Raw genomic sequence first — 24,466 nt, 5'->3', positions numbered from 1 at the left:
GTATGTTTAAAAAAAGAAAGTCTATCCAGCATGTGTGAGGAAAAGCTAATTTCAGCAATCAACATATGAATATCTACACAGAAGAATGCCTTGAAGTCTCATTTATGAATACCTGCCCCATACAGTCTTGTGGTGGTGTTGTATTTTGTGTGTCCACTTACGATGAATGATATTTGATCCTATTTATTTTCACTGTTATTTCAACCAAGAGAAGCAAAACTTGATAGTAGGGTGGGATCCTCCGGAGTTACTGACTCTGGCCAAACTGCATTTGGGTCAAAGGCACTGAGAGTTTCACTGTTGATTTTTGTGGGAGTCAGGTCACTGCACAGTACTTTTGAAATCCCACCTCTTACTATTTCTGAGTTGAGTGTGTGATTATTTGCTCACAGGGAGGAGTCCATCACCACAGCCTTCCAAAAACACCATACGAGCGACACGCATCGGTCAAAATACCAAATTCCAGTAACTTTAACCATCTCCCATCTGAAAATCTGTATTGATAAGGCTAATAGGCTGATGGCGAGCATTTGCAAGTACAGTAGAGAGAAGAGTGCTGTGGGCTTCACTAGAAGTTGTAAGTGCTGAAGGCCTCGGGATCAGGCTCTGGATGAGCCATTCAGTACCATGTGCGGTCTCTCATAGGCTAGTTTCATGCTTGCTTGCGGTAGTGGGAACTAGCCAGCCATGACAAAAAAAGAACATTGTGGGTCTTAATCTTGTGCTGGTGCTACTTCTGCTTTTAAAGTGAACATGATCTGAAAGCCCCTCTGCACTCAGCCTGTGCCGTAGCTTCTGAAATCTGTGGCACAGCTTGCGTCAGTGGATGCTGGAGGAGCAAACCTTCTGGCACGTAGTGCGCTCCAGAGTTAACCCATTTCCTGCCTTTGCTTTTCTTCCAGTTTTTTTTTCCCTTGGTGGTGCAGAGTTAGTGGCATGGAGTTGTCTAGAGGTGTGGGGAAAAGAATAGCGTGTAAATTTGCTTTCAGGTCACAGGCCCTTGTTCTACTGGAGTGACTCACTTGAAGTGATACTAGTGTCTGAGATAAATCTCTCAGATGCATCATACAAGATGCTTATTATCGTAATTAATCTGTCACAATATAATTATCATCCTTGGCTCAGCAGCCTATCAATTACTGCTCCATCATCTTTCTAAATGATCGTATCCATGCGAGCCATTGTGGATCAGCTTATGGCTGTGGAGCCACCCTGGTCTCCCACTGCAGACATCCCTTCTCCTGACAGAAGGCAGGAGGGACTGTTACTTGTGGAAGCCGCTGCCTCCGGCCGCAAGCTGCTTTGGTTTGCAAACTGCCTTCGTTCTCTCTCCCCTCGGCCGTGTTTTGCCATGCAGCTCTCACGCAAAATGCCACGTGCTGTCACTGGCTTGGTGTTGGCCTGATGGTGCCTTCTCCCTCGTCAGGCACTGCCACGTCTCCATCTCCACACTTAGGAGCCTTCACTCTGGCTCTGCCTTCCCCAAACCAGAAGGCCATAGACAGTAGGAACTCTGCTCCAGCTGTGGCATGCTGGGGGTGGCTTGTCAGAACAATGAAGTCTGGGAAGGCACGGAGGGGACAGGGCAGGCTCTCAAATCTGTGTGGCTGTGAAGATACTGGCTGAAGGGGTTCTTGTGGGTTGAGAAAATGGCTGGTGCCATGTGTAAGTGGTGGTGAAGAGATGGGGATGAGGTATCACCACATCCTTTCTGACATAGTGGTGAAGTTCATGCATCTTGCAGAGGATTATCATGATGGTGTATCATAGTGCCAGAGGTCAGGACCTCTTATAAAAGGGATTGCTCTTTGGTGTAAGATGGCAAGTGAAGTAACAAAGTGGATGTAGGGGAAATTAAAGAGGAGTTCCTGAGCCAGCAAAGCAAAGGTGGTGGTGGAGAAGATGCTGTCTCAGGTAGCCACCAGAGTTGAGCAATGAAAATTCCCCCAAATTCCCCTGCCCTTCCCCCCGCAGCTGGCAATTGAAATGCCTGGTAGGTTCATGTTGTGTTCTATCTTGTTGGCAAAGGATCTCTTATAGATAAATGTGTGACTTCCCGTGTGCTGTTGACTGTGCAGGATTATTACAGGGGTCTGCATTGTTACAGAAACATAAACTGAGGTGCATTTTATGGTGTACCTTTTGCTGTGAATCCTTGTCTTTACAAGTGCATCTAACAAATTCATAACTCTGCATCTGAGATAAGTCGAAAGACTTCCAGTGAATGATACAGTTTTTGTCTGAGTTGCAATCTATATTCTTGGAAGTCCTGTTTGAGAAGTTAGCTAAATATGCTTTCAGAAGTTGTCATTTTCTTCACAGTCATAGGAGCAAAATAAGCTTTGAAAATAAAATGACAGTTAAAATGAGCGTTGACAATGCAAAACAGCAGTGTATGATTATAGTGGTGTTTTAAATATACCCAGTAACATTTTTAATGCATCAGAAATGGTTATCTAACTTCCCTAATTGATCTTGTAACTTATTATGATAGCTAACTAAGAATGTGAGGCTGACTTTGTGGAAGAAAACTGAGTTTTACGGTTGTCCTTGAAGTTTCCAAAAAATAAAACCCAAACCCCATGTCACAAACATGTTTCTTCTCTGAAATGCATTTTGTTTGGTTTATCAACCAGGTAAATAAAAACACTTGCAGGATCCAAAGAAATTGCTTATCACAATTTTAGGTTGTGGCATCTGTTCAGAGAAAGGGAAGGGCAGGAGAAGATGCAATTTACTAGAAATGTAAGAAGAATGAGATTTTGAAAGAGGTTTAGACCTTTTTAGTAAAGATACTTCTGTTTTAAAAAAGCTTGCTATTGGGCCTGGGGATAAGCATGACTAAGCTTTGTGCTGGTGTCTTAGCAACAAAGCAGATGTGAAAACAGTGTTTTAAAACCTTTCTGCATAGAGATGATCTCTGTCTGAATAATGGTGTGCCTTCCTCAAAGTCAATAAAACTGCACCAATCTATAGCAGGACTTGCACGGTGGTAGATAAATGTATTTAACTTGGATATTTTCTTCTCATTCCTTTTTGCTTCTTTACACAGGGAGTGAAGTATCTGTGCATTCCTGCTGCTGACTCACCCTCGCAGAACTTGTAAGTTTTCTTTAAAAATAAATCGCAAAACCCCAGAAATCCCTCAGTACCGTGATGCCTGTTTTACAATGAACTGAAAGATGTGATTCTGATCTCTCACAAGTATTATACAAATGTGGTTTTTAATCCGTTAAGAAAACACAGTAATGCTTTATTCCAGCCACTTTGATTCAGACCCTCGTTTTTGTGTCTAAGGGTTTGTTGGAGGGGTCAGTATGTAAGCACTCTTCTTCATTTGTGGCCTTAAACTTCAGGAATTCTTTAGTGAGTCTGCTCCTAATTTAGTCCCAGTTGATTATAGCCATTGTTTTTGTAAGTCTTTTTACTTGGCTGTTCTTCTTTTTTTTTTTTTTTTTGTTAGCACTATCTCCAGCTATTAACAAGAAGAAAATATATGAAAGAGGTATGAAGCCTGGTGCTTTAAGGGTCGAAATAAATTCCTGAGAGTGGGCCTTCAAGATAAAGTTCCAGTGTGCAAACTGCCCCTGCCACTATCTGCTCTGGACTTCTTGAACCTGCCTTAGAAGGCCCTGCTGCTCTTAGTAGTAGACTGGCACAGCAGGGAGTTTCTGCCCTGTAGTGACTCTTGCCTTGGGGATATATGTACTGAAACTAGAGTGTCCCATCCGCACTCTTTCTCATCTCTGCTAACATTCATGAAACGCTAATTGACTTGCCCTTGGTTTTAGTGTTTTGAACCATTGAGCATAGCAAGTCTTGATTCCAAAGAGAAATCAAAACAGGTTTTGTAAGGGAACTTGGATGGTGACCAACTCTTTCTTCTAGAGCTCACTGTTTATGTTGGGGAGAGGTGAGGGGGGTTTCAGCCACATCCTGCTACCAAGTTGTGTAGAGAAACAAGTAGTTGAAAGAGGCCTGGTAGGTACGGAAGGAAATGCAGCACTGCTTTTCTCTCACATCACAGCAATATTCCGGCTCATGCTTTCGGGGGATATTTTTAGAATATGTGTTTCTCGTACCCTAGAAAGATTCCCACGTGGCATTTGATGTGTGGTGATTTGTCTTTTCATTCTGCATTTCTTTTGTGATTTTAGAGGAAGGGGAAAAAAACCTCAAGAAAATCCACCACACACACAACCCCCCCCCAACCTACAACAAACAACACCCCAAACACCTAAATTTCAAGACAGGTCTGTAATGAGAAAGGAGACAGCTAACCGCCTTTGCCGTGGACAACTTTTGTGGCCTTAATGCTTAAATAAAAATAAATAATTTTTTTAGAAAATCCATTTTGAGAAAGAAAAAAAAAAAGGAGATTAGAGGGAAACATTCACATGTTGTCATATTAATTGTTTGTTGGTATACTGAGATCTATGTAGTATTTCTGAAAATGTTTTGCAAATCTGCTTCCTTTGTTAATAGAGATCTGGATCAGTTGGGAATGGAAATAGAAAGGACAGCATTTGTGATGAACGTTAATCAATGTAAAATTCAGCCCCTCCCTCACTGTTAAATATCAAGGAGTTATATTGAAAAACCACCTCCAGCGCTTGAACTGTCTGGCGCAGTACCAAAGCTCTCAGAGCTTCAGTAAGAAGATACAGTATTTGCATGAGTATTGTTTCTGTTATGCTGCAGGCATCTAAAATACTTGCTTTGGTATCAGGTGGTTGCAAGCAAACGTCATTACTTCTAATACTGATACACTTTATCACTTAAAATAAAACTTGATGAGTAACTGATTTGTCTTTTTTGCTTTACACAGTCCAGATCTTCAAGTAAAATCAAATCATGATGCTCGCAAATAGCAATGTTGCTTGCTTTGCACATACAATCTTCTGAAAGCGAGAAGCAGCTGTCTTTGTTCAGTCTGTGAGGATTTGACACAAGCTTATCTAGGAGCAGTTAACCAAACTGCCTGTGTCCTCTGCAGAGGGGGGGATAGCTGGGGAACAGGAAAGGGAATTGGTCCCTCTGTGTATCTACCCTCTTCTTTCAAAAGAGGGATTCTGATGGTGCGGGGGGGAAAGCAGCTTCCTGTATTGTAGGTCCTTGTGTTTTGGCAGATTGATAAGGTCCAACTGAATTTTGGGACTGTGAGCTCTTAATTCACTTCAGCTCAGTTTATGTGAGGGAGACTTCTGGTTTCTTACGTGTGTAATGCACATTTACTCCTAGTAAGCTTGTTTAGCAGAGGTCCCTTCCTCAGAGGAATGAATTGCCAGGGAAATACAGCAGGGATTCCCCTGTTAACATGTGCGTGTTTGCTGAAATGCTCAAAAGCTTGCCTCCACTTCCATGTTCTGCACCTACCAAGCACAGGAATCGAGCAGTTGCTCTTGAGACTCAAGGCGCTTCCTTGGCGTTAAATGGACCGTGAGAATTTTACATTGGGCTATTGACTTCTCCAGAAATGTCATCTCCTATAGAACCTGTTACTAAAAAAGTGAGTTCTATAGAAATCAAATCTTCCCTTCCTGTCCCGTTCCAGCTAATTGTCTTAGGCTACTTGTTTCTCAGGAACTAACCTCCAACAGTTAGGTTGTTAGTGGTGATAATACAGAAGCCAGATAACCTATTAAGAAAATAAATTTAGGTGGACCTTTGTTGCATTTACATTGCCAAAGGGAAGAAACATCAAGATGCTTCTTCCTATCTGATTTGGATGCTTTCTTTTTAACCTTTATAATATTTGTAGAAGTCTGACTAGCAACAAATGAATATGTAGATCTGGTATCATAACTCTGCCCTGAGCCTAGTTTTGGATTATCCAGTTTGCTAATGCATAAGTTTAGAGAACATTTACAACATGCTGGTAGGGGCACTGTACTGGTTCTTCCTGTGGTGTTTTCCCACTGTGAAGATGATGCAGTTCAGGACCCAGCTTTAAGCTGGGAGATGTAAAGGCCAGATACCATGTAATAAATTGTCTTGAAGTAACTGTTTAGTCCAACAAATAGGCTGCAAATCAACGCATTTGTCAAGTGCTTTCCTGTTACAGATGATAATCAACTGTTCTGTGGTTAATGTAAGACTTGCCATTCTTCTTTGTGTCTGTGGCACTTGCCAGACAGCTAACTGGTCCTCAGTCTTAGTTTTCATGTAAATATGGTTTGTACCATAACTTTGAAAATTAGTTTAGACAACTGTGTTGTCTAGAGCCAGCAGAGACCCTGATACCATAGGGTTGCAGAGGAATACATTTCTCCTTTTCTCTGATTTGAGGTGAGGAGAGCCATAGTTCTACAGAGCAGTGCTAATTCTAAGCTTGGCTATTTGTCTTCTCATTTTCATGAATGCCTGTAAACACTTATACTTGACAGTTTTTCAGCAGACCAAGTGTCAGCAATAAGGAAGGGTGAATAAAACTGAGTGAATGGAGTTTACTGCTAGCTATATTTAGTAATTTGCAAAGGTGCTATGCTCATTCGCAGATATTTTTCAGACTGAAGCGTTGAAGTGTTTAACCAAACCTCGTGCTAGACCATTGAAGTGAATTCACTGGTGCTTGGAGCAGTGCTGTTAGCCAGATTTTCTAGAGAAAAAGAGAAAAGATGAGTGTATGAGATTGGGATGTTGTCAATCGAGCCCTAACCAAATTTCATCTGACTGAATCCGTTCAATCTCAGATAAGTGCTCCTTCATTGTGCAATAGCAATGCCTCTTGCACACACAGCCCAACATCTCATTTGTCTTCTGACTTCATTTATGTGAAGCTGCTCGTGCTCCCCAGGCAGATCTGAGTGCCATGACTCGTTAGAACTCAGCCAGTGAAAATGTTTTGGAGTGGCAGTCTGAGTAGAAATGCATTTGTAAGGCTTTGTCCCTCTTCTTCACTCATCCCACATACTTGATCAGTTTCTTGAGAAACATACAATCCTGAGTTGACATGCCATCCTAAAGCTTGGGATTGCATTGTGCCTGGAGATTTTCCAAATAAGTCACTCAAGTTTTCTCCAGCTGTGTTCTCCATGTTGTACCTAGTGATGCAAGAACTGCCTCGGAGAGGGAGTCCTGTGCTTTGGGATCCCTCTTTTTGAATATTTCAGCTTAGACATCATTGCCTTTGCAAGTTCCACAGGCACTGTCACTCTGTTGCATCACTGTCCTCCTCCAGGCTTTGAGTGTTTATAGTATCAGCAGCTGCACTGTTGTGCAGGAAAGGAAGCTTCCTTTTATGTGGGTATTCCTGATTTTTGTGTGGCTGCTGGTGCTGGGCTGAGGTTTTTTTTTCTTTTAACCTTGTGGTATAATATTCACCCTGAGAGAGGAAACATCTTGAATACAGGACGTTGTGTTTCATGGGTGTTGAGCGCAGTGTGCTTTCAGGTTTGTCTTTGCCAATAAACGTGGTACTGACTGCCCCTTAAGAAGCTCTTTCCTCTGTGCTGCATGCATTGCTACTGCTTGTAAGCCTAAATTGCAAGAGCACTCAAAGGCCACAGTGAACTCTAGCTCTGTTGAACTAAGGGGCACTGCTTGCACCTGTGATAAATTGCAGGCAGCCCCAAAGGCTTTGCAATCTGAAAGGCAGAAGCAGGGTGAGCAACTCAGGACTGGGATGCAAAGAGGTGATGCTGCTGATTTGCTGAGATGATGACAGCTGCCCAGTTACTTTCCTTCAGACTTGCCCCACTTAAAATGAAGAGGCATGTGTAAAGGATAATGAGAGCACAAACCTTATGGCTTGTAAATTGAGTCTTTATCTTCTCCATGTTTTCTCCTCCACTGTTTTAAAAAAGGTGGGCTGCAGGCGGGGGTTGGCTGACACCCTGAATAAGGGCAGGCAGAAGGGGTACTGCAGTCTGAGGGGAGGAGACTGGAAGGAGCTGAAGCCAGGACTTGAATTGAGATTTTTTTTCATAGCAGGGACAAAAGGGAGAGTTTTCCTATTGTAAAGAAGAAAGTCATAACATTAGGTGTGTCGTAATACGTGGTTTGAAGGAGGAGGTGAAATCAAAGTTAAGTGTAAGTTTGGGTGTCAGGTAGTGGATATCTCTTTGTGAGAGACAATGTACCTTGAGAACTGTTTGTGTAGCCCTGCTGAGTTTTGTCTGACATCTGAGCATATGCAAGGTCAAGTTACTAGTTTAAAGAGGAATAAACCAAACTGAAATACAGACTTAACAGTCATCAGAATAAAGTGTTTGTTAATGTTTATCACACTGTAGTGCCTAAGATACCAATTTCTTCTTCAGGTACGAGTGGAGAATAACTATGCCAGTGAGTTTTGCATTTTGTGGCAGACACTAACTTTTACCTTGTATACACCTGTATTCAGTTCTAAATTCTAGAAACAGTATTAAGTGAGCTTTCGGATACATTTCTCTCTTTCTAAGTAGTGATTTTACTAAATAGAGCACTTTCTTTATTCCCCTTCTGCTTCTGTTTTCAGGGCAAGGCATTTCAGAGAGAGCATCAAATTTATCCATGAGTGCCGGCTTACAGGTGAAGGCTGCCTAGTTCATTGGTATGTATACCACTTGCTAAAAAAACTTCCTCAAGGTTTCTCTACCTTGATTTGGATGGTCATCATTTTACTGATGAGTTAGTGTCCATCTCCATTTTATAGCAAAATCCTCTGGGGCTGAAATGCCCCCTTTATTTGAAGAGCCCCAAAAGATTTGCAGATGCCATTAAAGCCTCATGCTAGGACTTTTGACCCACTGGAGTGGGCAACTGTCTGGAGATAAAAGGAGCCCAAGAAATTCTTCTTAACAAACCTTTTTGTAGTATTGATTTGACTAGAGATGTATTATTTTTTTCCCATTACTTTAATCACTGTATTTCTAAAGATTATTTCCATAATCCTAATAATTTGATTAGTTTGTATAACGGTTATTTTGGTGATTTCAGAGTTGTTAAAAAAAAAAAATTTCCTCTAAGCAGAAATCAATTTCCCCCCCCCCCTTTTTTTTTTCTTTAACCTGCTGAAGCATTCAAATGTTCGTTTGTTAATAGCGAGTCTCTAATTGGAGAGATGCTCCTGGGACTGTAGAGAGTAGAAAAGGAAATCCCACCCTGGGTTTTTTCTTGCTCTCTGCTATTGGTTGTATGTCCAAGTGATAGATCTGAGTCTATATCTGGAATCAGAGTCATCTCATGATTTGAACACTGGACTTATACACAGGCCCTGAGCATAAATCCTCAGTTTGCTGCTGACTCGTGATAGGGCTGTGCATGAGTCATTTGGTCAGTCTTCATGTATGTAAAAGAGGGATAATTAGTCTGAATCCTGATAAGAGTTTTAAAATACATATATTTAAATTTGTGAAACATTTCAAAAGCATAAAATGTTCATGAAATGCCAAGTGAAAGAGTCTGACACAAATGTAACTCAAACACATTCTTTATACACGCAATAGTAATAGCTGGGAGTTTTTTGTCCGGTGCTGTACAACCAGTAATAGCGAATGATTCTTACTTTATCCCAGCACTTCATGTGGGGCAACCGGAGTCCCGAGAGTTGAAGTTGCGCGGTGCATGGATACCAGAAATAGGAAAAGAACTCAAGCAACCAGACATCTGTACTTCAGCAGTTCGGTTAAAGTACATTTCGGCCCCATGAAATTGAAGCCTTTATTCATGGTGGAGAGGGAACAGTCTTATTTCACTGCTCTGATCTATATAAGCAAAAGAAAGTGGATGACTTATTTCTAGCTTATTAAAAATCAAATCTAACTTTGAACGTGTGCGCTATCACCTGCTTTTGTGAGGACTTATACTTGTTTCTTCCTTTCTAGTCTCATATGAATTACCATTCAGAACCCACTTTCTTGATCTTGTCATACATTTGTTCTGATATGTTTGAAAAAGCAGCACTAAAACCCTTTGACTCAAACATTGTAGTATCTCGTGGTAAGCAACACAGCAGTCTGCTGTGACATTGGGAACCAATGCTTTTAGCTGTGATAGATGAAGTACAGCACTACTTCAATCTTATTGCGCTTCCTTTTTCATGCAGCCTTGCAGGTGTCTCCAGGAGCGTAACACTGGTGGTCGCCTACATCATGACCATCACAGACTTTGGTTGGGAAGATGCACTGTCTGTTGTCCGTGCAGCGAGATCCTGTGCCAATCCTAACATGGGCTTCCAGAGGCAGCTACAGGACTTCGAAAAACATGATGTTGATCAGGTGAATGAACTACAAACAAATGGGCTGCAAAATGCGACCCCAAGTCAGATCGTGGGCTACTTCTCATCATGTTGTGGCCTGGGTGGTTTATCTGACTCCATTTTTGCTTTGAGGGAGCAGCTTCTTGGCCAAGCCTGCTCTGCTCTGGAGGTGTGGATAGAACCAAAAGTATCAGGGAATGCTGGATGGGAGAAGAGATGAAGCATAACATCTAAACACCTTCTGCCCAGCTGTGCTCTCAATCCAGTGATTGCTTCATGTGTGCTAAGGCACTATACAAGACTGACACCTTTAGAGGAGGTAAAAACTAAAGAGTGAGTTTCTTAGAACGCAGCAGAAAGACCAACCTCTAAGTACCTGTTGCATAAAAATAGTGGGTTTTCCCCCCAGCACATTCATTTGGAATAGTAAGCAAAGATTTCTGATTATGATTTCTTTCCTGCTATCCAGGAGTTAAACCAGGTTCTCATTATGACTTACATGTTGTGTTCCCCCCACCTTCTGTGGCTGAGACTTAATAAATTTTCTGATGTGTAGAACAGTCTCAAATCTGACCCTTTGAAGGCTTTGTAGGACTAGGAGAACGGAGGGAACACTGAGACTGCAAAGTGGTTTTCATAAAACAAAAATTAGTTTCTTAACCCTAAAAAGAACCATCCCACACAAAATACCTTCTCCCCGTGGGTGATTGGTGACTTCCACTTATGTTAACAGCCTACTCTGGCCGTCCCCTCCATTTTCCATTGCTCAGCATGTTGCTGTTCTCTGGGCTCTTGTGCCTGTCGTGCTTATTAAATCAACAACAACAGAGGCAAACCAAAATCGGAAAGCAAAATACACGGGGCAAAGGATGTTGGGTTTTTTATATTCCATCGCTGTCATTCTGCTGCAGAAAGCTCAGAGTTTAGAAATTACCATTTGTTTTGCATGATGCAGTTTGCAACTGTAAATATTTGCGTTTTTTTAATATTTAACTGAATGTTTCCTGGATCGTTTGGAACGGGTGTAAATGGTAGAGTAACCGATTTTTAAGAGACAAAAGTCAGGGGGGGACTTTCCAGACTTGTCTCCTTCCTCCCTTACAGTCATTTCTACTCTAATTGGTCTGGGCTAACAGTGATGACAATTAAGGCTATATGCAAATAGCCTGATAAAGACAGTAACGTCTCTCTTTTTTCATCCACCATGGACGGCACATTCTGCCTTTTTTTTTTCACTGAGGGGGAGGCAGTAGGTTGCAAAAAGAAATATCCACCTGTAGTCACGGGCTGGGCTGTAGTTTCCTACTGTCTTTTAACAGCAACCACATCCTTAGCAGGTGTCTGTTTACACACCTGATTTCAGTGGAATAATGCCATCTGCCAAGGGCGTGAACTTTTTTCTGATTTCAGCAGCACGGGTGTTTCGCTGTGCTGCTATAGGGTGGTATCCTGTGGGGTTTCTGGAATGGGGTCCTTTAGATCTTGGCCTTCCAGGAAGGGGTTTAGTCACTAAGGTCACAACATGGTTTGCACAGATTCCAAACTTCATATGGTAGCCTGAGGCTTCAGATTTGACTCAGGACCTTACGAGCTTTTAGGAATGGGAGGGGGCTAACTATGTTGAGATCTTGTCTCCCAATGTCCTAGTAAATGGTCTTATGGATAAAGCTGTCCATGAGCCCCAAGCAGGACCAAACTATGAAAGTTAAGGTTTGAAAAATGATCACAGGAATATTATTCCCACTGGGACGGAACAGCTGGGGTCTGCGTCTGCTTGCTGCTTCTGCAGGGAAGAGCATCAAGATTGCCAGGAATGACTAAGTGGACTCAAATTCTTCAATTGGCAAAGAAATGACAGAGAAGGATGTGATAAAGGTCTATAAGGTTGAGTGGACTAGAGAAAGTGAAAAGGTGTGATTTCTGCTCTTCCCTGTAACGTGAGGGGGAGCTATCAATTGGCAGGTCCCAGTCAAGGAAAAGGAGGGGGTTTTTATACAATATGTACTTATGGAGCTGTTGACATCCATGTATCTTATGGTAAAAATTTGTGCATTCAGAAAGTGATCTCATGGCAGAAAAATTTGTTTGTTGCTATCAAACACAAAGATGCTGCCTCACCCCTGAAAGTACCTGAGCTGACAATGGCTGGAAGCTATGGAAATGAGCAGGGAAAAGGTCCTAGCATTATTGCCATGCCACTACCTGGGTCTTTCTTTGGCATTTATATCTGGCTAATCTCATACCGGGATACAGAGCTGGGCTGATCTTCAGCTGGACCTAGTACATCTGTTACCATGTACCAGATTCAGTTATTCATGTCAGTAACATACAGGGTCCTATTCTATAGCTTTTAAAGCTCCTGGTCTTTTCTTCCTAGAAGATACCTTTCCTGATACCTGCAGTACAGTTTTTACTACTGATGTTTGTGGGCTCAGGATGAAAAACCCATATGAGTGGTTCACTTTCTGATCTTTAACCTTCTTGCGGCCTGTTGTGACTTGGGCAAGTTGGCTGATCATATTAGCTTACATAATTATTCATCCTGTTGTATATGCAACAGGAGGAGGGTGCTTTTAAGACCAGGATGTCCTTGCCTGGTGGGTGCTCCTTACCCTCTGTTACTCTAGTCAGCCAAGCTGTTATGCAAGTGTGTCATTTTAGGGGATGCAAGGGATCTCAGTGATTTCAAATGTGTGTTCTTGTGCCTGTGTATTCTGTGCTGCTCTTGAAGGACAATGCAATATTTGGTGTGCTTTTCTTTAAACTACTCGTGTTCTTAAAGGCTCTTGAAATTTTGTAGGACAGGAGGGAGTATTACTTTTGCATCAGTATCATGTTATTGTTTCATCATATTGTATATGTATGTTCAATTTCTGCAGTTCAGGCAGTGGCTGAAAGAAGAATATGGGGAAAACTCTTCTCAGGATCTGCAAGAAGCCAAAAATCTTCTGAGCAAATATAAAGAGCAGGCAGAGTTGCAGCAGAATACTGGTGGAAGACAGTGGAATAACAACTTCTCATCTGTGCCATCTCTCTCATACAGCAACTATACAACAGAGACCTAATCGTAGGAGGTTGATTTTTGTTTTTCTTTCTACCTTTGAAAAACATCTTGCCATAATTTCCATCCCATCTTCAAGACTCTCAGCAGTAATCATGCAAACAGTTGATTTGTGGAAAGCTTCTGGATGAAAATACTACATTGTGTGTGTGTATGAGTGTGTTTGACACAGTTTTATAATTTTGGCAGGATCAAGCTCTGTGTATGCCCAGAGACACGATCCAATTACTGTGGCCAAGCCAGTGTGTCAGCCAGCCACAGCTATTATTCCCTTATGCCCACATTGCCTGGCATTTGCTGTGAGGTCAGCTCAACTCCTTTCGTTGTAGGCTAGCAAAGGGCTCCGAGAGATGAAGTCTGGTGATTCAGGCTGTGGCAGTTTGACATCTCTGTGCTATTAATGTGGCAAAGATGTTATTGCAGCTGAAGAAGGGAACTCAAGTCTGCATCTCTGCTGCTCCTGTTCACAGTTCATTGGCAAGTCATACCGTGGAGGTGGGCTTGAACTTGAATGCTAGGCTGTAAACTGGAGCAGGTGAGATTTGGGCACATGTACCTTTCTACCAACAGTAGCATCTAGGAGAGAAGTGGGACAGACAGCTCTGAGTAATAACATCTTCAACTGCCACAGTTGCACTTGCTTCAGTGCACGTGAGACAGAGCTGTCGGTAGAACTGCCACAGACCAAAAGCACTGAGACTGTTACCACAGCTCAACTGATGTGCAGTGATTTAAGCTGTGGTCCCTTGATTGTGCATCTGGTCTCCCAACATAAGCTTCTTTGGAGAATCATTTATCAGGTCTCCAGCGCCGCTGAACTTCATTCCCCGTGGAACACGTGCCTCTTCAACACATGCCCCTGCGCACATGCTAACGTGTCTCCAAAGAGTGGGCTCGGTGTGAGTGCGAGCACCTGTTTCTTTGCTTGTGCTGTGGTTTGCTCTTTGACTTCAGCTACCTCAAAAATGCTGTTCTTGTCATTGTGGTTGTAAATGCAACCTTGAAAATTGCCTTGTGTAATCTTAATCTGACACTGAGTGAAGTAAGTGGAGGGGGGGGTGTGTGTGTGAGAGAGTGTGCGCATGTATATTTCACAATGTCTGTATTTGAGAAGTTTATTGTTTTCTTGCCCCTATTTCTCACTGGTTTAAAAATTGAGTTGTTTGAATTTAACTTTCTGCCATTTTACAACCACTATATATTTTGCTGTGGTCAGATTTGTAGGAATGCATTTGTAAAATACATTTTAAACTAGGTTAAAACTAGGGGCCATACTCTGCTCTTGATAACTGTGTGTGTTTCTGGAATGGAGCCGTTGCCTGACTCAAGTGTATTCGAAGAGTGTGACTTCAAATATGTCACCAGGGATGTTGGGCAGTGTATTGATTTCTGATAGTGTAACGGGGGGTGGCACTGATGCCAAGATCATGGTTTCTTGTCTTTGACTCAGAGGGTGAAAGGCCTATTTTTCTTGAAGATCCAGAAAATAAAAAATACCTCCCAAACAGCCAGGATATTTCATAAAGAGAAACAAAACCAAACCCCTCATTTGTTTAAATGTGGTCTATATCATAGAAAAAGCTGAGCACTGAGTGAGAGGCAGTCAACATACTAAATAGACTGTTGTCTCTCTCAATTTCTTTGGTATTCTGACCTCCCATTCCTTTAAAAAATCCCTCTTCATGTGATTTCCTGCTTGCTTTGGTGGCAGTGAATTCTTTGGATGGGAGCAAGGCTTTTGGGGTCAAGTGACCTCTGGCTGTTAAATTATCTGTTGTTAGATACCTTCCAAAAATATCTGTCATGGTTCGGGAAATAAAAAAGGGAATGGCGTGGAACTGGCCTGACCATTTCATCTGAGTCCAAGCCTTCATCAGGGTTCTCATTGCACCAAGTGCTTTAGGTGTACTGAACACAGCGAGAGCAGGATAATCATGTCCGTGTTGCAGTAAGAGATGCTGTTGGATTTGGGAAAGGTGCTGGAATTTACTTTGTTTTCAAGCTTGTAGCTAAATGAACCACTACCTATTTGGGATATCTGGCAACTGTTCTGTGTTTGCCTGGTAACAGAAGTATTTGGCTTTTCTGAAAGATGTTGATCTGCCAATAATTGGCTGTTTAGGAATTCCAGCACAGCAGTGGCCACGTTGGCAGTTGCCTCTGAGAGTGGATGTGGTAACTGGAAAACACTTCCCTTGGTGACGGGGTCTGAACACGTGTTCAGGATGCTGGTCCATTTGTTCAGCCCTCTACTCACAGTAGGATATGTAGTGCAACTTCAGCCCGTCCACAAAGGGCGGGTTTGTCAAAAGCATTCTGCCTACGCTCTTGCAGGTATCCAGTCAGTCCATCCTGTAGCTGACTGCCAACTATATGTAGGCCATAACATTCCTGGCATTCCCGTCCTTGCGGCAGTAACCATGTGAGTGCTGGTAAGTTGGCAATTACTTTTTTCTATTCTGACAAATACAAGGCAGAATGGGATACACCTGTTAATGTTCATGTGTTCAAGATCATTTTGTACTGATTTTTTTAATAGTTTGGTTGTCCCCAAAGTGTCAGTCACAGAAATTTTTTTTTTTGAGAACTGAGCTTGGCTTTAGTGCCATATAGCCGCATCCATGTGCATTATGCTGCAACTGGAAAGCAGATACAGGGTAAAGCAGGAAGACGGGGGGAGTGCCATATTGTTAGCAAGTGCTTCTCTCCTTTTTTTAAGACAGAAGAGGTATTTTCTGTAGCATCTTCATTCTACATCTTGCTTAGTGGGCTGTGCGTACTGCATACTACATCTAAGAGTGGTAAAAGAGCAGCAGCAAACTAAGAAAACTTGAATTTGGTTTGCCCATGTAGGAAGCAGAATGATAGCATTTACTCCTTTATTACCACAAGGTGCATAAGAGAGAGTAGTTACAGTTCTCACCTTTGGCTTTCTAGAAAGGGAGAGGAGCTAACACAGACTGAGAAAGTGACGTGATTTGTCTTCCAACCAGCCTTCCAGTGGCAGTTTGTAGGACTTTCCAGCTATCTGGAACATGACCAGACCCCAGTCCACCTCTCAGTAGCTGGCCTTTATAGTGTAGATGATGCATTCAGTTATTCTGTTTCTGTATTTCAAAACATTGTCCTCAGTTTGATGTTCACTGGAAAATGTATAAAGTTTATAACACCCTATTGGATATCCAGATTTGAAATGTATAATCGACTTTTTTGGGGGGGTAAACTTGATATCCATGTGCGATTATAAGCAAATGTTTAGTGTTATACAATGTAGGTAATGGGTAAATGCATTAGTATTTATTACCCTGGTTTTTAACCTGGAAAGAGTTGCTTCCTTACGTTTTGTGGTTGAGTGGGAAGATATGGCAAATCATATCTCTGTTTTTTTTAAAAGGACAGTAATAACATTGGTTGCTATAATGGTCACTGCCTATAAAGAAGTCAGTGAAAAATTATAGTAATTACTTCAGCTAGTTTAAAAACTCTAAACCTGGTAAGCTTCTTGATTCTCTGTCTTCCTCTTCCTGGGCATCTTAGCGAAGCCTTGATTGCTTTTTCCAAATGTTTGTATTTAATACGTTCTACAATTTTTTTATAAATAAAAGTAAATGTTAACACCTGATCTGCTTGTGTATTTCTTGAAATCAGTAATAGTGTCTGAAGGCTTCTGCTTACTGTTTGTATCCCTCTAGGTACAGTAAGAGTAGAGGATGAACTCATTTTGGTATTTAGATTACTTGTTTCTCCTGCACACAGGCTTCTTGAGACTTCTTCTCTCCACCAGGTTCTCCAGGTGAGTTCAAGAATCTGCAGCACAAGTGTCTCTTGATAGTAGTGGCACAAGAGGATGTTGCACACTCTATTTATTGTTGCTGGCCCATCATTGCCACAGGGTATATGGTGAATCCACATTTTTTAATCTTTTGAAATACCTTTTCCATAGGACACTGGTTTAGGCTTAATTAGCTGTAAAACTCAGCTGTTTTACAGACTGCCAAAACTCGAGGCTCTCAGTGGTTTGTCAGAGGAAGCTGATGTAAGTGGTAGATGATGATTCTCGGAGTGGGGGGGGAAATTAAATACTTCAAGTGTAAGGAGGGGAAAAGCCCCATTTAAATTCCCAAAGATAACACACTGAATTTCTGCTTTGACACTGCCTCTGCTAAGAGGGTAATTCTGGCATTCGAACAATCAAAAAAAAAAAAAAAACCTAACCAAAAAAACCCCAAAAACCCACCAACTTGAAAGTATAATCAGTCATGCCTAAGTAGCCAGATCTCATGGCCGCTTTAGTCATTGCTGAAGGCTGAACTGTGTTCTTGCAGTGGGACTCCCTCATCACGAAGGCAAAGTTGGATGCTCAGGCACAATGGGGTTTGGGTTTTTTTGCCCTCCTCTCCTCCCTCTCCCAGCACTCATTAGTTTATAGACTGCTGGGAATGTGTGAGTTTCCTAAGGGATCTCAAGGATTCAACTAATTAATAGTATCCTCCACTAGAATAAAGTTACTGTGTCCATAGGTAGCTTTGAATGTGCAAGATGCACCTTGTTCATAATATATTTCAGTTCATCTCCAGTGTAAGTGGGATGGGTCTGGTTTTATTAATGTGTGTTGCAGCTATGAATTGCAGCTTGAATTAGTTATGCAATTACCTCCTTTCTCCCATCTATTATCCATAGTAATGTCTTAGATATATGTGCTATAGCACTGATGAGACAGAAAACATGTTTAAAATAGAATCTCTTCTGAATTAGGAAAATGTCTTATGTTTTAGAGGAGGCCTCCCCCTACCCCCAAAGGAGAACAGCAGTTTCCAAATGAAAAATGCACTGCTGCTTTGTCTTCCTTTTGACAGCTCAGTGCTTCTCAAGGGCAATTTTTATCCAAATCACATGTAAAAATTGTGCTGCAGCCATGGTGCCATACAACTCTTCCCAACTCTCTCATATGATTCAATGTTATATGTAGCTGTCCTGAGTTGTAGAAAATGGCAGTTCTGATTTGATTCATGTAGTCCAGTCCCTCCATGCAGCAAATGGAGGGAACGAGAGGACAAACCCACGTGTCCTTAGATGTGCTCGTAACCTGACAAGGAGTTTGGGCTTTGCCAGCAAATTATGAGCGTCCTTCCATCTCCTCAAGAAGATTTTACTGGCGAAGGGAAAATGATGAAGATTCTCTAGAAAATACTAGATAGCATGAGGAAGATGATCTTGCATTCTACAGTGTTTCTGTAGAAACCCCTGGAGACACAAAGCATGCAACAGAAACAGCTATTTTCACACATTGTTCTCAGCAGAGCTTTAAATGTGGCTCTCGTTTTCCATGTGCCCCAGCTCCGTGTATTTAACTATTTCATTGCTACGGTTAGTTGCTGTCCAGAATTATTCACTCGTCTGTATACGTGTTTGAATGCGCATAAGCTTAGGTTTGCCTTTGCTCTAGTGAATTATGCAAACTGTACTTTACCAAAAGTGAGTAGCTTGTGAGTAGCAAGATGACTTCCTGTAGTTTCCATGTAGTTTCTAGTGTAATTATTAGGAGTAGACATGTAATGAAGTGTGAGCAGGAGGTGCCTTTTTGCCATTGAACTACCGCATAGCTCAGTCCTTGTGGGAGACTCGATTCTGCTCGTGTGAGCTGAACGCATCTGCAGTAAACTAGGAGTAAAATGCATTTGCAAGCAGTCTCAAAAAACGGGATTTTCAGCCAGACCTGCACCCAGTTTCCATTTCAGTTGAGGCAGTGATGCATGTGCAGGTTTGTACACTTCATTATTCATCGAACTATGAATAGAGAGAATCAGAAGCAAGACATCCAAGCTACTCAAAGTGCAAAGTGTTTGTAAGTTGTTTGCTCACTTGGTCACACAGGCATTAGCAAAGCACAGTTCTAGGTCTGGGCAGATGCATTTACGAATGGACCCTTTGAAAGTCTGAGTTCTGATTCCTCCTCTTCCCTTCTTTCTCTGAAAGCAAGTGAAGTTTTATTTAATTTGTCAGATACAGGGGGGTGGGATTTTTGTTACAATTTCTTGAATCTCTTCGTTTCCCCTATTTTTCTTTTTTGTTGTTGTTTTGTGATTATCCTGGTATTTATCCCGAGAACTCTTGAGTCAGGGTAAGTGAGTGCTAACGTGTGGCTTGCAAACAATTTATTTCCTGTAAATGTGTAGTAATAAAAATCCTTATGTTACGCAGTTGCTGATTTGATTGATTATGTTAACAAATATGATTCTGTTTGTGCATCAGTCCTGTTATGATGGTGGCTGTCTGCCAAGCCTGCCATGACTTCTGTGGATGTCATCATTTTCTGTGGCAGTCGGGCTACTGTGCAGCACTGGATGTTTTGGAAAAGTAACACTGCTCCATGACAGCGGTGAACCTCACATTTGAAAAAATTAAGGAGGGATATTTAACTTCTATTTGTATGCCAAAAAGCAATGTTCGTTGGTGGACCAGCATCAGATACAGGTTTACGGGATTACAAGCAGCCTTTTGCTTGATTCTCTGCAGTCCTTGCTTTTTAAAGGAAGGTGGGACTTTGTTGAAAGCTGGTAAGCGGGGGAAAACTCTGCCCTGTGTTTAGCGAAAGTGTGTGTTGAAGATGTCAGAATTACAGCTGTGTTTCTGCATGCTCACTGCATGTTTTCACAAAGGTTGCATTTTGGAAGTCTTTGCAAGTAAGTCTGCAGTGTGTAACTTCCCAGCAAAACTACTTAAGTAATCCTGGAGTGTCTCAAAAGAAGAAAAGAAAAACAAAAAACCCCAAACCCAACTTAAACCTGAGTGCTATGCAAGCTTTGGTCAAATCCTCAGATTTTAAACGTGAGATTCTTGTGTTCTTAGGTAACTTATTTACTTGATAATGTCTGGTTTGCAGTGAGGTTCTTATCAGACCTGATAAAGATCTCCATTCCACTGGAAGATTGGGTATGTCATACAACAGCTTGTGTCCTCTAAAGCATCCCTCTTGCAGAAGGCTGCAGCCTGGGCCCGTTTGCAAGATGCAGAAGGTGCCTCCATTGCACACAAGTGAACTGGTTGGGCTTTTACTGGCTAGTGCTACCATTTACCCCGGGGAAAAAAAATGACTCTGCTGCTTGAGAACACTGAAAACCATTTGCATTTCTGCAGATCTTGGAGGCTGTGCAAGTATAACTCTATCATTTCTCAGCTGGGTAAGGCTGCATGACTGTTAACCATTCGTTTGGGGGAGGAACGGGGAAAGATTTGTCACGATACAAAACCCACCAGAGCATGGTATAGTAATGTACTAATTCACTGCAAGAGCACTCTGGACTTTGCTGTCACTGGAAGGATCTTAAATACTCCTTCTCTTCCTTAACCGCATTTTCCTTTCAAGGGACTGAGGCGAGGCCTCTGACACGGTTAGAGTTGACCTTCATTGCCCCGGGGTGGTCACCTTACATCAGATTGATTGCGCTGGAGGAAATGTTTGTCTTGCGAGATCTCACGTATTTCTAGCCGGGCTTTTCTCCCTTAGAATTATACATCCCTGATACGCCCATAAATTTCCAAAGTGGCATAGAAAGGGTTACAAGAGCACCTGCGATGCAGTAAGACAGGCTAGGAAGTTCAATAGTCCTTTTTGACTCGGAAGTCTTGGGGTTTTGGCTTATCAAAAGGCATATTGAGAGGCAGCCACCTTTGTCCCATCCATAAAATATTGGACTGACAAGCAGTTGGGATTCTGCTCCCAAATCTGCAATCTGCTGTGTGACTAGGCAAGTTGCTTCGGTTCTGGTTTGCTTAATTTTCCCAGTAAAATGGGGAAGAAAGAAGTGCTACGATTTTCCCTGGTATGGCTCTGTGAAGCCTCCGATGAAAAGCACTGCATCACTGTTGGTTGTGTATTGTTAAATGGGGTATCTGCTCCCCATCTGAGGGGTGTTCAAATACTTTTGTAACAGAGATTCCGAAGCAGGGCAAGGAGCTCTGGTGGCTTCTTGCTTATTCCTAACACCTCAGTCCACACCTGCTTGGGAAGAAGTGCTGCGCTGCGCAGGGCGGTGGTTGGGTGCTGATGGGAATCAGGAAAAATCAAGGTCTGATTCTCCAGGTACTGGCTGCTGTATTTCAACATGAATTACATGAAATGCAGATGTCATCACTTCTACATGATAAAAAGGTGCAGTGAAGCTGAAGATGTCCACAGCAATTCTGGTTATGACTGCCCTAGACAAAATTCATCCCACAGGTGCATCTGTTGAACATAAAATCTCAGGTGAAAATTAAATGGTAGGAATATGTAACACGCCTGTGATGTCAAGAATGATGAGGGGAGGGGAGGCAAGTGGAGGCGGAATGGAGGAATAGCATGTGGAAAAAATTAGAGCATTGGAATACCTAAACGTAGCGTGGTAAGGACCTGTGATACGTGTGCTGAGAGATGCTCTGTGCACTCCAGGAAAAAGTATGCAGGCGAGAAGAAAAAAAAAAAGGGCGGGGGGGGAATCTCCACTATTTTCTATACTTTGGATGTGTGATTATGACACCAGAAAAACGCGATGTCCTGACTTTCCCCTAGGCTTGTTCTGGAAAGAAAGTGCATATGGAGAATATATCTAATAAAAGCTGCTCTGTCAGATGAGAACTGGAGGAGGAAAAAAATTAGTGCCTCTTTGGCCAAGCTGCTGCTGCTACTTTTGGACTGTTTCATGGAAGACATGAATTTGATTCATTTCCAAAGACAGCTTGGAAACTCCAGGCAGCAGAGGAAGGGGACTCCCCCTTGACTTAGCTGTTTTTCTCTGAATGCATTGCACTTGCGTGAAATGCAGTCAGCGCTGCTTCTCAGGTCATTTCTGGGGGAAGGTCAGCGCATGGTGACCAACCCTCCCTTCATCAGTTTGAGTGATTTGGGAGCCTCAGTGCCTCGAAACACATTGAACTTCAGGCAGGGCTGGGGAACTTGCAGCGCCTGGTGTGGGCACCTCTGTTAAAAAGGAAAATTCCCTTTAACTTTGAACCAGAGTAAATCCAGACTGTGTATCAGAGAAGCCTCTGTCTTTCTACTGATGGCCAAGGTCTCCTGGATCTCCCTCTGGTTGCTTCCAGGACTAAGCTGGGTGATTAGGACTGGTTTAGTCCCGCCGGGCTGGCCTGCCTCCCTCCCTCCCTTCGAGACCGAATGACGATGGTTGCTGAACTCTGTGGTGTTCATTTGTTCAATGAAGTCAAACAGTTTTACCCACTTTTAATTTGAAGTGTGTATATTAGGGTGGTTAGAAACGAACAGATGATTTACCTAGCTGAAAATAGCCCACGTGAGGGCTGGGCTGCGGAAATAGCTGAGGTAAGAGTAGGGAGAGCATGGTTTGGTAAGTGCTCTGAGAATAATTTGCCAGCTCTGATGGGAAACAATAATGGGGAGGAAGAGACAGTAATCAGTGAATCAATCCGCACGGCTTGTTTAAAAATACCTCCTTTTTTGTGGCTTTGGTTACAAGAACACTTTGTGGGCCACAGAAGAAAGGCATTAGTAGTTGTTTTAAACAAGCCTTATTCTCATTTCATGTTTCATGAAGTCCTGTGAACCTCTGAGCAAGAGAATTTCCACCTGTGTGCATGTTGGGGGGAGAGGGAGGGCAAATGAGCAGTGGGTATTTTAAGCAAGCAATTGCAATTAAAGCAAGCAGGAGCTTCTGTAAGTAGTGCTAGATTGCAGTTACGGAGTACTTTTGTTTGAGAAGGGACAGGGTGAGACACTAGAAATCCCATTTCAATAGAAACTACCAAGATGATGCCTTAAGGAAGTATCTGACCATGAAATTGCATGTAATGGTCATCTTCTCCTGGGAAATGGTAATAGATATGATTGTGTATCTACCACCCAGAGTAAAACCTGCACAGCGAGAAGGATTGACTGCGTGAGCATCCCAGCTGGCTCCGTGCATCAGCACAGGACATGCCTTGGCTTCCCAGAGGGCTCGTGAGCTCGGGTGCAGCTGGGTCCAAATGCCAGAGCCAGGTCAGGGCTAAGCTGATGACCCTGCCCAGCTCTGGCTGAGCTGAGCACAGACCCGTGCCGTGGTTTACTGGTGAACTGGATAAACCGTACCCCAGGCAACCGGGAGCTGATTGTGCATTGGTAATATTGAATATGTTCTGTTTGGGAGAGGATTAGCCTCAAGATCTGGAGGGGAAGCTTTAAACATCAAGTGCAATCCTAAGATAAGCCTTCAATGCACATTTTCAGAAGTCAACGTTGCCTTGGGCGGTTTTGCTTTTTAGCCACCCTTCAAAGGGAAATGATCAATATTCCTGGTCTGTCCCATGTTGTTGCAGCTTTAGGAAACAGGAGCATTGCATTTCAGGATGATTTTTATCAGGCCCTGCAGATGCAAAGCCATTCCCAGAGGGAAGTCGTAGCAGTCAGAAAAAGGAAGACCTTTGTTATGATACACCTTCCCTTCCACCTGTCAATAATAATTAGGTGTGGGAAGATTTTATGAAGATTACATTCTAGAGAGGGGTAATTTATTTAAACAAGACTACTGATGGAGTATAGCCTAATCTTAAGGTTTCAAAAGAACTTCCAGCAAGGTGGTGTGTTAAAAATCCTCCAGGCATCTGGTAGCTTGAACAATAAACATGACAGTTGTTTGACTTACGCAGATGTCCACTGTGATAGTCTTTGAAACTAACACATAAAATGTGATGTAAAAGAAAAGCTCGCAGTCATATGACTTTGGATTGCCATAAAATTTCTCTTCCTACAATCTTCTAGAGCTTTGCACCAATGGTTTTCAGTTTCTGTCACTGTTGGTGTGTTGGACAGTCATGAAGCATGCTTGCTAAGACCCTGAAGGTGAACAGTCATAACATGACCTCATCTGAACGAGGCTTGTAGTGGCTTGGCTCAGTGAAGGCAAGAGAAAAGCACAATGATGTTCTTAGAGGAAAGCCAAGCAAGGCTTTGATTTTGGTCTGTTGGTTTCCTGATGCTTTATCACAAGGGGAAAGCTCTACAAGCAAATAGCGGCACCTGTGGGACTTGGAAGGAAAACTTGGAGGAACTTTCAGGAACTGCCTACGTTTTCTGAGAAAGATACAGTGAGGTAGAGTTAAGTTTTTGTTCTGGATTTTCTGAGAGGCCAGAAAAGATGGTTAATATCATGTGTAAACAGAAAGATTAAAGGAAAAGAACTCTTCTTCAAAAATTACGTTGACTATTGTATCTCAGTGCACCAAAAAAACCC

At 42.4% G+C, this 24,466-nt stretch overlaps 1 protein-coding gene across 1 annotated transcript in view; it reads left to right on the top strand.

The window, feature by feature from the left end:
• The window catches only part of DUSP22 (dual specificity phosphatase 22), a 43,553-nt gene extending 26,692 nt beyond the window's left edge, over positions 1-16,861 (top strand). Inside the window, exons 4-7 of the mRNA XM_054815737.1 lie at positions 3,053-3,102; positions 8,459-8,533; positions 10,028-10,199; positions 13,060-16,861. Coding sequence (XP_054671712.1) covers positions 3,053-3,102; positions 8,459-8,533; positions 10,028-10,199; positions 13,060-13,245 — 483 coding nt within the window. The 3' untranslated portion in view covers positions 13,246-16,861. The remainder of the gene's footprint in view (positions 1-3,052; positions 3,103-8,458; positions 8,534-10,027; positions 10,200-13,059) is intronic.
• The last annotated feature ends 7,605 nt before the right edge of the window (positions 16,862-24,466 follow it).

The sequence above is a fragment of the Grus americana genome, chromosome 2 (assembly GCF_028858705.1).
Source record: "Grus americana isolate bGruAme1 chromosome 2, bGruAme1.mat, whole genome shotgun sequence".
Classification (NCBI taxonomy): domain Eukaryota; kingdom Metazoa; phylum Chordata; class Aves; order Gruiformes; family Gruidae; genus Grus; species Grus americana.
Note: the sequence above shows the minus strand (reverse complement) of the source record. Positions and strands in the feature narration are given on the sequence as shown.